This window comes from Lactuca virosa, chromosome 5, assembly GCF_052849685.1.
Source record: "Lactuca virosa cultivar CGN04683 chromosome 5, Lactuca_virosa_CGN04683_v6, whole genome shotgun sequence".
In the NCBI taxonomy this organism is placed as follows: Eukaryota; Viridiplantae; Streptophyta; class Magnoliopsida; order Asterales; family Asteraceae; genus Lactuca; species Lactuca virosa.
In genome coordinates this window covers 248,872,914-248,885,380 of record NC_136430.1, presented here as the reverse complement: position 1 = coordinate 248,885,380, position 12,467 = coordinate 248,872,914, and the positions used below count along the sequence as shown (strand labels likewise).

The following is a 12,467-nucleotide window of genomic DNA, read 5'->3' as shown; positions in this document are numbered from 1 at the left end:
AACGGAATATAACACTATTTTTGGATTTTTAATTTTCTGATTTTTGTTTGATTTTTGAATTTTTTTTATTTTAATACTCCCCCTAAATTTGTGCATAGACGAAAACTATGAACAAATTTAACAAAAATAAAAATATTTAGGATCAAAGTTGTTAGACAGTCTTAATCCGTTTGTTAGTACCTTCCCCTTCATGAATAGATCTGGTCGATCGCCGGTATTGTGGTCCACTTAAGCACGAAAAATTATGACAAATTTTGGACATGCTATAAGTGACAAGACAAGTTGATCCTATGTTCCTAGATAAAACTTCCTAAGGACCATTAATCTGACGACGACCAAGGATATTGTTGTCCACCTAAGTTGAGCAGCGAGATCTACAGATAACCTTTAAATCGTTCAATTTTAGTTGTACTAGAACGTGTTTCCCGCTTCCTGATATACCCCAATAATCAAGGACTTCCGAGATGCTCCTTACTTTAGGTGAGCAGACAATTATTAGGAGAGAGGATAGATTTAGAAAGCATATGATGTACAACCAGGTTGGATCTCTTCCAATCACGCAGAGGGTGAAACATATGACTAACTACAATTTCAGAGGGATTGAGAAGCAGAAGGTTGCATATGCTGTGTACCAGGTCGGATTATTAATCACACAAAGGAGACAGCATATGGCTAACAGGTAGAAAGAATAGCATAGATAGAAGATGCAGAGAGACAGATTTGCATATGTTGCAGTCCAGGTCGGATCTTTCGATCATACAGAGGAGGCAACATATGACTAACAGTAGGAAAGAAAGAAAATAATTTTCTACAGACCTAATTTATCGGAATTCCCCAGTCGCCCCGTCAATATCGGAATTAAGGACAAAATCCGTACATTCAGGAAAAGTTAAACCACAGTTCTAGATACGGGTTCTCTTAATGTGACCGGTAGATTCTCATGTATGTCTCCCTGCTCAACCTACCCAAGCGTCATATTGTCAGGCTAAACGGAACTATTTAGGTCAAGATTTATCAAGTCTCTAGATTCCTTAAGTTCATCTATACCTAGTCAAGTCCATTAAACTTTTCGTGCCTACCAGCGCATCGAACACAGAGCCTAGACAATTCAGCTTTGGTACCTTACACAGATTCGGATTGCCTGTTATCACTTGTTGATATCACTTCCCAAACAATACCTACTAAAGAAAAACTATAAAAGATTGTCTTTAAAACGAATCAGAGTAAGATAAACTCAGGAGTATAGACAAGAAAACGCAAACCGTAATTCACCGATTGAATTTGCATCCAGAAGGTCTGAGAACAGCACACATAATCTCATAACAGATCCGAAAATTCTTCATGTCATTAAGCACTAACCCCATTTGTGATCTCTTCCTTTCCTCCTTTCCCGCAAAAGGACACATACTCTCAAACAAAGGTCTGAATGTTGTACAGTCAAGAGATGCCTCCTATCATGTGCCAGGAACAGCCACTACCAACAAACCGAAGTCTGATGATATGCCTCCATAGCTGTTCCGACACAGAGCGGGATCAATTAGTCTTTGGAACCCAGTCCATTTTGAAACTGGGTCGACCTTTGTCATCAACGCAAGGTACTTTCTCACATGACATATCTTGTTTATCACAAACAAAAAATATAGAAATATTAGAAGCATTAGATGATTTGGGAGATTGAACCTTCGGTACCCATCTGTAGTTGGGTTTAACCCATTTCTTTTTCGATCCGATGGGTGGCTCAGTACTTGCTTTTGAACTTGAAGTCGGCCGTTGAGATGACTTTGATTTTGGATTCACGGGAGCATCTCTTGTATTTGGCTTCTTGGCCGGCATTCCCTTCTTGCCCTTGGAATTCGGATTCTTGGCCTTGTGGGTTTGATTCTTGGCCTTCTGCGCGTTCCAATCATCATTGTCTGAACGTGACCTTGAGGGGTTTCTTTTGGAAGGTCTCCCTCTTTGCACATTCTGCCATCCTTGTGCGTAGTAGGGAACGTATGCGCGATTTAGACAGTTTCGGGCAATGTGTCCAGGTGCTTCACAGTGAAAGCAAGTCTTTTTCTTCACTAGGAAGTTGTTTCTTCCTGCCCCTGATGGCGTGTCGTTGCCTCGTTTCTGATTGTTCCCACATGCACACTTGTAACAAGCCATCGGTTGTTTCACTTGATTTGGTGGCATGTACTTCTCAACAGCAGGTTTGTTAGGAGTAACTGAGTTAGAAGCAACAGATTCAGAGTTCAAATAGTCATTGGATTGTTCAATAGTTTTCTCCTTGTTCTCATCCTCTACTACTTTACCTGCACAGAAAGTAGAAACATCAGTATTGTTCACTTCGACACCCTCAGTTGGCCCTGATTGTTCAGTCTTAACTGAAGCTGGAGCATGGGTTTAGCCATACTGAGCAGGCATTTCTTCCTCATTGGTCTCAAGGGGTGGGTTATAGTTGTGATTAAAAGGAGGTGGTACACTGTGATACCCTAAACCCTTGGTTTGATTATCTTTAAAACTCAATTGTTTTTCTACTAAGGACTCGACTGTCTTACTTGACGCAGTATAATTTTTGAAACTAACATCTGTTTTTCCACACTTAATTTTCAAAGTGTCAAGTTCTTCAGTTACAGTAGCAAGTTTGCGTTTAATGTGATCGTAATTTTCACACTTGTTGTTGTAATCTTCTTGAAGCTTTCGGAAATCCTTGATTTTGGCTTCTAATTGTGCTTTTAATGGTTTCTGACCTTTCCTTAGAGTATAGCCTTCATATTTAAGGTCCTCATTTTCCCTTTTTAGCAAACCAATTTGTTCGCGAAGAAATTTAATCGTAGCTTCACAAGATGGAGTACATGAAACTTCATTTACCGGAATGGATGAGGAACTCATTTTTTTTAAAAAAATGCCCTTTGACTATAAACCTCAAAAGTCAACCATAAAAGTCAAATTTAAAAAGTCAAACTTAAAAGTCAAACTTGAAAAGTCAAACTTAAAAGTCAAACCGAAAAGCTAAATTTGAAATTTTAAAAGGTAAACGAAAAAGTCAAAGTTTAAAGTCAAAGGTCAAACTTTAAAAGTCAAAGTCAAAATTTTAAAGTCAAAAGTCAAAAATAAAAGTCAAAATTTAAAAGCTAAAATTTTTGGAAGAAAATGTTGCTTAAAAATAAAAGAAATTAATTTTGGGGCTAAAAATGTCAAATTGGCGAAATTAGGAATCGAAATCGAGCCCTTTTGAATTAAATTTGGAAGAATTAGAACGTGTGACAGGCTAGCTCGAGTGGTAAGGCGCTGAGAAGAAATGAATCAGAGGTCCCGAGTTCGAACCCCGGCACCTCCAAATCCGATTCCTACATTTTTTAGATGCGAAGGCTGCTGCTTGCGAAGATAGCTGCGAAGCGAGGACGAAGCTGCGAAGCGCGAGAGCGAGGCTGCTGAGCCGTGAACCAGAGGCGAGAACGAAAACGTGCCTGAACCGAACACGTGCGAGCCTCGGACCGAACACGTGTCTTCGGACCGAAAACTCCGATTCCGACCGAAAGCCCTTCAAAGACCGAGAACCCCACGCAGATTACGTGAAAAACAGCGTTTTTATGAAAAACTCGTTTTTATGAAAAACGCGAAGAACAAACCCCCTTATTCTGCCAAGATTTATCCAAAAATGCAAAAATCCCTTCAAAATAAGATCAAATAAGCTCCAGATCTGAAAAAATTGATTGATACAATCCAAGCTCTGATAACACTTGTAAGTCTCAAATCTGCTTGTGTATCAATCAGATCCAATTGATGGTGCGGAATCCCAATCAATTGAATGATTTCAGATCGAAATAGAAGAGAAGGAGAAGAAGAAGATGATGAATCTATGATGTATTAATGAAATGATTGATGCTCCATACACATAGTTCACACACACACTCTTCTCTCTTGTTTCCCTCACACCTTAGAATACACACACTTAAGCTTCTTGGCTATGTCCCTCACATATATATATATATATATATATATATATATATATATATATATATATATATATATATATATGGACCTAAGGCCAAGCCCAAAATACAAATAATCCAATGCTAGACCGAAAACACATGGGTTTTCGGTCCAAGCTACAATTAATCCTATACTATTTTTGGCCCAAATAATTAAAACAAAAAATGCTTAGAAAAGCAAAGTATAAACCATATTTTTGACCCAACAACCTGAATTTCTTGTCGTTTATCAGTTGAAAAGTAACACACTGCAGAGTTTTGATGTTAGTTGCAGTAGAACAACCAATCGACAACCAAGAAAGTGGAACTTCAAAGGCACTGAACATAGCGGTTGATAAAATAGAATGCTTAAGAGCAACAACTAGCATCCGTAATCCCTCTGGATAAGCATCCACATCACCAAGAACCTGATAGTTGGTGCTCTGTATCTTCATAAGAGGATTAGATGAAACATCTTCAGGGGTTTGAGATTGATTGGCCGCCATTGTTAGGGTTTGTAGTTTCTTGAAGGAATCAGAGAGAATAAAAGCCCAAATCTCTTGTGAATTTTGAGTAAGCGTAAAAGTGGAATCGATCCTCCAAAGCCCTTTTTATAATTAACTGGAATTTTGAATTTGAAGCGGTTTGAGCATTTAATGTGGCTGACGTGGCTCCTTGAAAAGCATACCAATTACCAGAAAAGTAGACATGCTTGAAAAAGTGATCATCACTTTTCCTTGAAACCCGCATAGGACTCAAACCGTCACATCAAACAGGCTGTTCGTAAGTATCAAGTGGATAAGAACCGTCGGAATCCTTCCGAATGGAGGTTGGGCTCTTTCACTTTCGGGTTTAAAAGCTAAGTCATGTGACAGACTTTCAAAATCATCAGCCTGAGTTGGTAATACTCAGAACCTCAAGGATTTCGTGAGTGCATGTGTGCCAAGAAAAAAGATAAGAATCAAAGATAAAAAAATTTTGGATCTGTGATGTCGAAAATCAAAATTTCAACATAAAGGCAGTTAGATCCCAGGAAAAGATCGCTTCATGAATTATCAATAGAGATAATCAGCAGCTTGTGTGGTTTCCCGTGAAATACAATCAAATACGTGTAGAAAAGTAACGAAGGGTTTCTTTTAAAAAGCTTCGAGGGTGGTTTATGATTTCGTTAAAAAGCACATCTAAACATAAGAGTGACAAGTTGTAAACGAAATTACCTGTTTGACCAGTGTAGTCAGTGACAAGTATGCTTTAGAAAAATTTATTAAATGACAAAGATAAAGAATGATACTCATACTGAAATCATATTCCAAAAAGAAATATAGCTGGATCTTGTTGGGTAACAAAAGTCGTGGGTTTCGAACATTTGATCAAGATCACTCAAAAAGATCAAATATGATTTCAAGTATCGAAATTTGGTACTGAAACAAATGTTTCATTAATTCTGGAACAAAGTTCCCCGTCAATTCCTTGAAAATTTGAGTTTCACTTTCATCACGGCCTCATGAATCAAGATCATTAACACATATGTTTGATATGTCTAAATCCTGATTGGTTTATACCAGGAATCTCATGGACATATGTCATGGTGTGTGATTGTGTAACAAATTTAGGATGAAAAAGATTGGTTTAGAAACGAATGTACCTCTGCTATATATGGACCAAGCAGTAAACTCTTAACTCAAATGAAAAGAGTAAGGTAGCTTAGGGACTAATGTGAATACAGTCTGATTGGGAAGAAATTTTTATGATGAAAACTTCATTAAGGCTTTTAAACACACATTGAGTCATAGGAGGCTTGGGTCGACATGCATCAACATGTTTCTAGGGATATCCTAACCAGTACAATGTTTTTCGAAAAGATACCTGACCCTAGAACTGCAAGCATGAATAATTGATGATCTTCGCTGAAAGCTACATTAACAAAGTAAAGCACGAACTACAAAAACTTGAAATTCTTTTTGGATTTTTGTTTAGGTAAAGAAAATGACAAAAATAATAAAATATTTTTTGATTTTTGATTTTTCGAAAATAAACAAAAGAAAATATTTTTGGGGTTTTTGATTTTTCGAAAAGAAATAAAAGTCAATAGAAAGAATTTTTTTTTTAAATATAACATGAAAAGTAAAAGTACCAAACTCGAGAAGATTTTTCCTTCAGCCACACATCATAATGTCGAAAGCGAAGCATGTCGAAGTGTTGACTATGAATAGTAACCGCTAAATAATGAATAGTAACCGCTTGATCGACATCCTTTACCTTACATTCGTTATTTATTCCTTCAAAATTGTTCGTGGAACTGAACTCGCATCAATCATCCCCAATCCTGTCAAAATTCTAACAAACGATTTTTCTTCTAAAGGTTTTGTAAAGATATCAGCAAGATGATCAGTTGTCTTTACAAAGTGAACATCGCTATTTCCATCTTCCACGTGATCTTTTATAAAATGATAACAAAAAGCAATGTGCTTTGTTTTTTAATGTTGCACTGGATTGTGACAAATGTGCATAGCACTTTGTGAATCACAATACAATGGAATCGTTTTCATATTTATAGCATAATCACGTAGTTGTCTTTGAATCCAAATAATTTGAGAAGTGCAAGCTGCAGCAACAACATACTCAGCTTCAGCAGTCGAAATTGCTATACAAGTTTGCTTTTTCGATTGCCAGCTTACAAGCTTCCCATCTAAGAGTTGACATCCTCCACTTGTACTTTTTCGATCAATACTACAACCTGCCAAATCAGCATCAAAGAATGCTTGTATGAAAAAGCCTGATTTCAAAGGATACCATAATCCTAATGAAATTGTTCCTTTGAGATATCGAAAAATATTCTTCACAGCAGTTAAATGTGGCTCTCTGGGATTTAACTGATACCTTGCACAATGACAAATAGAAAACATAATATCAGGTCGACTTGCCGTTCGGTAAAGTAATGAACCTATCATGTCTTTGTACAAAGTTAAATCAACTGCAGGTTTATCTAACCAAGGTGTGAGCCTTGTTCCAACCGCCATTGGGACTCGTAACATTGTGCTATTCGTCAATCCAAATTTTTCGAGCAGATTCTTAGTATATTTTTCTTGATTGATGAAAATTCCTTCTCTGCTTTGACGAGTATTTAATCCTAGAAAATTGTTAATTTTTTCCATCATACTCATCTCAAATTGGCTTTTCATCAAAATTTTGAATTCTCTAGACAAAGCAGGGTCAGTAGAGCCAAAAATAGTATCATCGACATAAATTTGAACAAGCATTAGATGATTCCCAACTTACTTTCGAAATAGAGTGGGATCAACTGATCCTTGTTTAAATTTCGATTGTTTTAAGAAATTGGTAAGAGTTGCATACCAGGCTCTTGGTGCATGTTTTAACCCATATACAACTTTATCTAAGATGTAACAATGATAAGGATATTTTTCGTTAATAAAATCTGGGGGTTGTTCCATGTATACAGTCTCTTCAAGTTCTCCGTTGAGAAACGCACATTTAACATCCATCTGGTAGACATCAAAATCCTTGTGCGCTGTATAGGCTAAAAATATTCGAACAGCCTCGAGTCTTGCGACAGGGGCGAAGGTTTCCTCATAATCTATACCTTCTTGTTGCGAATAACCTTTAACTACAAGCCTAGCTTTGTTTCGTACAATATTACCATCTTTATCAATTTTGTTTTTAAAGATCCATTTTAAGCCCACAATGGAAACATCAGTTGGTTTGGGAATTAATCTCCATACCTTGTTTCGTTCAAATTCAACGAGTTCGGATGGCATAGCAACAACCCAATCAGAATCATCCATAGCAATCTTCACTGTCTTAGGTTCAATTTTTGATATAAAAACATTGAACATGCAGAATTCTTGATTTACTTTAAGTATGTTATTCTTTGCACGCAATTGAGCTCTTGTAAGTACTTTGTCATGTGGATCTCCCAAAATTTGTTCTTTTGGATGAATTTTCATCCATTTATCCATTGGAGGATATGCAGAATCAAATTCCAATGGTGAATCTTCGAACATTTCTTCAGTTTCAGATTCATCACCTGCATTCGAAAAATTATAATTACTATCATGAAAGACATCCATTTGATCATTCCAAACATTTTTATTATTTCCAACTTGCTCCCCCTCAACAATTAGATTAATGTCTGGATGCTCCCCTCAACATCAACATCCATTCTTTCTCTCTCCCCTCGAAAGTATGCTCCCCCTCAACTCGATCATTCGTCTTTTCTGGTAGACTTTCGTCATTTGTGAAAGAATTGGTTGATGACAACAAATTATTGTTATCTTGTGTAATAGTGAAATCATTAGAATGTTTCGATGCTTCAGACACACGATTATCATTTGCATTAACTTCAGCATTAACGGCACGATCTGGAACACCAAAAATCAAATCAAAATCAAAATCTAATGAATTCAAAGATTGAGATTCATTATTTAATTCATTCAGAATTGGTTGTTGTTCGAAGATTGTATCAACTCGTTTAAAAAAGTAATCATCAAAAGTGATATTAAATGTTTCTTCAATTTTTCTGGTTCGTTTGTTTAACACCCTGTAAGCAACCGAATTGTGTGAATATCCCAAAAATATCCATTCGTCAGCTTTTGGCTGAAACTTTGAAAGAGAATCCTTGAGATTCATGATAAAGCACCTGCAACCAAAAACATGGAAAAATTTAACATTTGGTTTACGGTTGATGATAATTTCATAAGGAGTGATGCTAAAAAGACGATAAATAAAGGATTTATTTTGAGTAAAACATGCAGTTGGCACTGCTTCCGCCCATAAGTATTGAGGAAGATTTGCACATGTGAGCATTGTTCGTGCAGATTCACAAAGTGAACGATTTCATCTTTCTACAACACCATTCTATTGAGGAGTGTAAGGTGAAGACAAATTATGCGAAATTCCCTTGTCTGTTAAAAATGAATCAAGAACAATGTTCTTAAATTCAGAGCCATTGCCACTCTTTATCTTCCAAACCTTTTTCTTCAAGCTGAGTTCTATACGTTTGATGAAGTCAATCATTGTTTGAGCAGTTTCAGACTTAAGTCTTAGAAAATATACCCATGTAAATCTTGAAAAAGCAGCAACAATGACTAATATGTATCTCTTTTTTGTTGAGAGTCTCAACAGTTGAGGTCCACATAAATCAATGTGAATTAATTCAAGAGGCTCAACAATCTTTGAATCAATCACAACAGGATAACCTTGTTTCTGCTGCTTTCCTTATTTGCAAGCTGCACACAAAGTATCATTATCAAATTTTAGCACAGGTAATCCTCTTACTAGATCTTGTACCACCAACTTATTTAAATTTCAAAAATTCAAATGTGACAAACGTCGATGCCAAAGCCAGCTAATGTCAGAAGAAGCTTTTGAAAGTAAGCAAACTGAGGGAATCCCAACAATAGGATTAATGTCAAGAGTAAACATGTCTCCTTTTTGTTTGGATTTGAGCAAGACTTCATTTGTTTCAATGTTCGAAATCACACTGCCTTCTTCGTTAAACACCACTTGATTGCCAGTGCCCAAAACTAGTTACGAAACACTTATCAAGTTATGTTGAAGACCTTCGACATATGCAACTCTATTGACTGTGAAATTCCCATTTGTGACATTTCCGTATCCTCGTACATGGCATTTGTTGTTGTTGCCAAATTTGACTACTCCAGCATTGTCCAAAGTCCTATAATCACGAAGATTCTCCTTTCGTCCAGTCATGTGACGTGAGCAACCACTATCAATATACCATTTGTCATCATATTGATCATCACTCACGACCTGCAATTAATGAAAAAATTTAGGTCCCCACGGCTGTTTGGGTCCTTGGTGATTAGTTTGTAAGATACTGTGAAACAAAGATCCTTTGATCCAATTACGAACTTTAGACTTGAGACTATCAACTAAGTCAACATCTTTAGTTAATGGCACAAAAAAGTAAGTATTCTTAGGTATAAAATCTTTATTGACTTTTTCCTTTTTCTTCTTAGTTTGTTTCACAGCAACCTTTGACTTCGGAAGACCTCTCTATTGTTTGACTAAAACATTCGAATCTTTGGATGAAGAACTTGATGGGTTTCGAGCAATACATCAATCCTATGGTGTACATGCAAACCCTAATAGCTTTGGATCTAGTTTGTCTAATGAACATGCAATTGATTATCCAAAGCCATAAACCCTCGATCTAATAAACTATAACTGAAATTAGGGTTTAGATCTTACCTTTGATTGTTATATAGCAATAACAATCAATCCTTGGCTTCAGAAAGCTTAGTGCCTCAAGTGTTGCACCTCTAATGGAGTCACAAACACCACTAAGCAACTTGGATGAAGAGGGAAGAGAGAGGAAGCACCAAAAACGGCTGGAAACCCTAAAGGAACACTTAGCCACGTTTTTGGGGCATAGGGGTTCTTTATATACATGTAGGCTATTAGGGTTTGCAACTAGGAAACCCTAATCTGACTGCTTAGGCCCTAAGCAGCACATGGACTCCTTTAAGATATCCCTTGGACGAATTCCTTATGGGCTTCCCATAGAATTCGTCAAACCTATATATTATTAGGTGATCCATCGCCCAATTGTAATTATCTTATAATTACAACTCCAGTCCCCTAAGTTTAATTAATCTCTTTTAGCCACAAAATTAATTGTTAATTAATTCTTGACTAATATTAATTAAACAATATGATTTCTCCTTTAATATATTATTCTTAAAATATATTAATAAATCATAATTAAACCTTTCTCTCCTTAATTCATCCTACATATTGCTATGGTGAAGGCAACCCAAAAGGACCATGCTCATAATCGGGTCAAGTACATACCAAAATAGTTATGGACTTAGACACTAATCCAACAGTCTCCCACTTGGATAAGTCTAATAACTATTTTGTATAACTTCAGAACCTGATCAGCAATCGTAGCTTTCAAAAGCCGTTGTCAACTCTGATCTTATCAGATACGCGTGTCCTTTAGATAAGGGATCATATATTCCTCCATTCTCAAGATATCGTATAGACACAAGATATGAATTTTAATCATTCTCTCTATACTGTTTCCCGACATCGACGACTGACAACAGACTACAATTGAACACATCAACTTAGTCCCGGCTTGGCCAAGCACTTAGGGTGTCATCACTAAATCATCGAGGGGCCCACAGATATCGCTTTTATCCCACTTTGGGTAAAAGGAATGGATAAACTTTGACTCAAATGCTTGCTTGTACTCACTCATCGAATCACACACAACAATAAGTTTTAGAACACCAAGTTACTGGTGCGTTTACTTATCATTAATGTGCAACCGACCAGCAAATAACAGCTCACACTTCTCGGTTTCAAGAATATACAATATTATCGTCTCACAATCACTCGTGATAAAATCTATGAAGTGATTCATGTGAGCGTGGGTTTAATCCAATACTCTAATCTTATTAAAGCACTCATGAACTTTGCAGCAAACTTGTGCTTTGTCTAAACACTTCAGACAATCTACATACAGATTCATGATAGTCTTCCTTCATACCTACTCCCAACGTACGACCGACTGTGGATGTTTGAATAACCCAGTTATTCTGGAAGTCAAAACATGCAAACTGAAACACAACAATAATACTTAATCCTATATGGCCCCAAACTTGTGAGAGTAAATAAAACACTTCTATTTAACCACCATATTGATTACTCATTATTTATCATTTAATGTTTCAGAAAATCAACTTATTACTCGAATTATAACAATAGTTGTTCCATGCTCCGAGCATGCACACTATGTTTACTATGATCCATGCTTTGTGAAATAGATCAATTGAAAACTTTTCCAGTGATGCTCATTTCACAATTCCTAATCCTCAACAATAGTGTAAGAATACAAGGTTCTTGCCATTACTAGAATATGTTAGATTCTAACATTTTATGCAACGATCCTTTCATAAAGTCATAGCACAAAAGTCACCAAGACTTGGCCAATGAAAATACAAGGTTCTCTATCAGAATTTGTTACAAAACAATTCTATAGATGTGATGTCTCTCACTCAAAGTACATTCCTTTGAACATCCTTTTGCATAAAATTTTCTAATCTAGACATAAATTCTTAATTTCCAACTCCCAATATGGAAACATTTCCATATTTTCCATACGACAACTCATTCTTAATAGAATCTTATATATTCATAATAATGTCGATATGGTCCATCCAACACTATATTTCCAACTACTCACAAGCAACAAATCATTGGCGAACCTTAGATCGTTCTTTGATAATTGTTTAATTATTTTAGTCAAAAACCGTTCTAGTCCCTTTTCCCTCTCAATGCGCTAAGCATTTGGAAAATTTTAGAATGATCAAACATTATACCATATGCAATCGATCCTATACCCGAAGCGTATGGGACACGATTCATAATATCTTACATAAAGACGTGATACTTTACCAGTCTTTTGCTATAATATTTCTAATTGCCATGTTCTCACAAATTCGATTATGAAAAGGGATGCCG

General features: G+C 36.3%; 1 protein-coding gene across 1 annotated transcript; it reads right to left on the bottom strand.

The window, feature by feature from the left end:
* Positions 1 to 6,229: 6,229 nt before the first annotated feature.
* On the bottom strand, positions 6,230 to 8,603 carry LOC145112596 (uncharacterized). The gene is made up of 4 exons (XM_079048741.1): positions 8,201 to 8,603; positions 7,697 to 8,001; positions 7,363 to 7,459; positions 6,230 to 6,393 (listed from the first exon to the last, which is right to left on the bottom strand). The coding sequence occupies exons 1-4, from the start codon at positions 8,601 to 8,603 to the stop codon at positions 6,230 to 6,232; spliced, it is 969 nt and encodes a 322-aa protein (XP_078904867.1).
* Between the last annotated feature and the right edge of the window lie 3,864 nt (positions 8,604 to 12,467).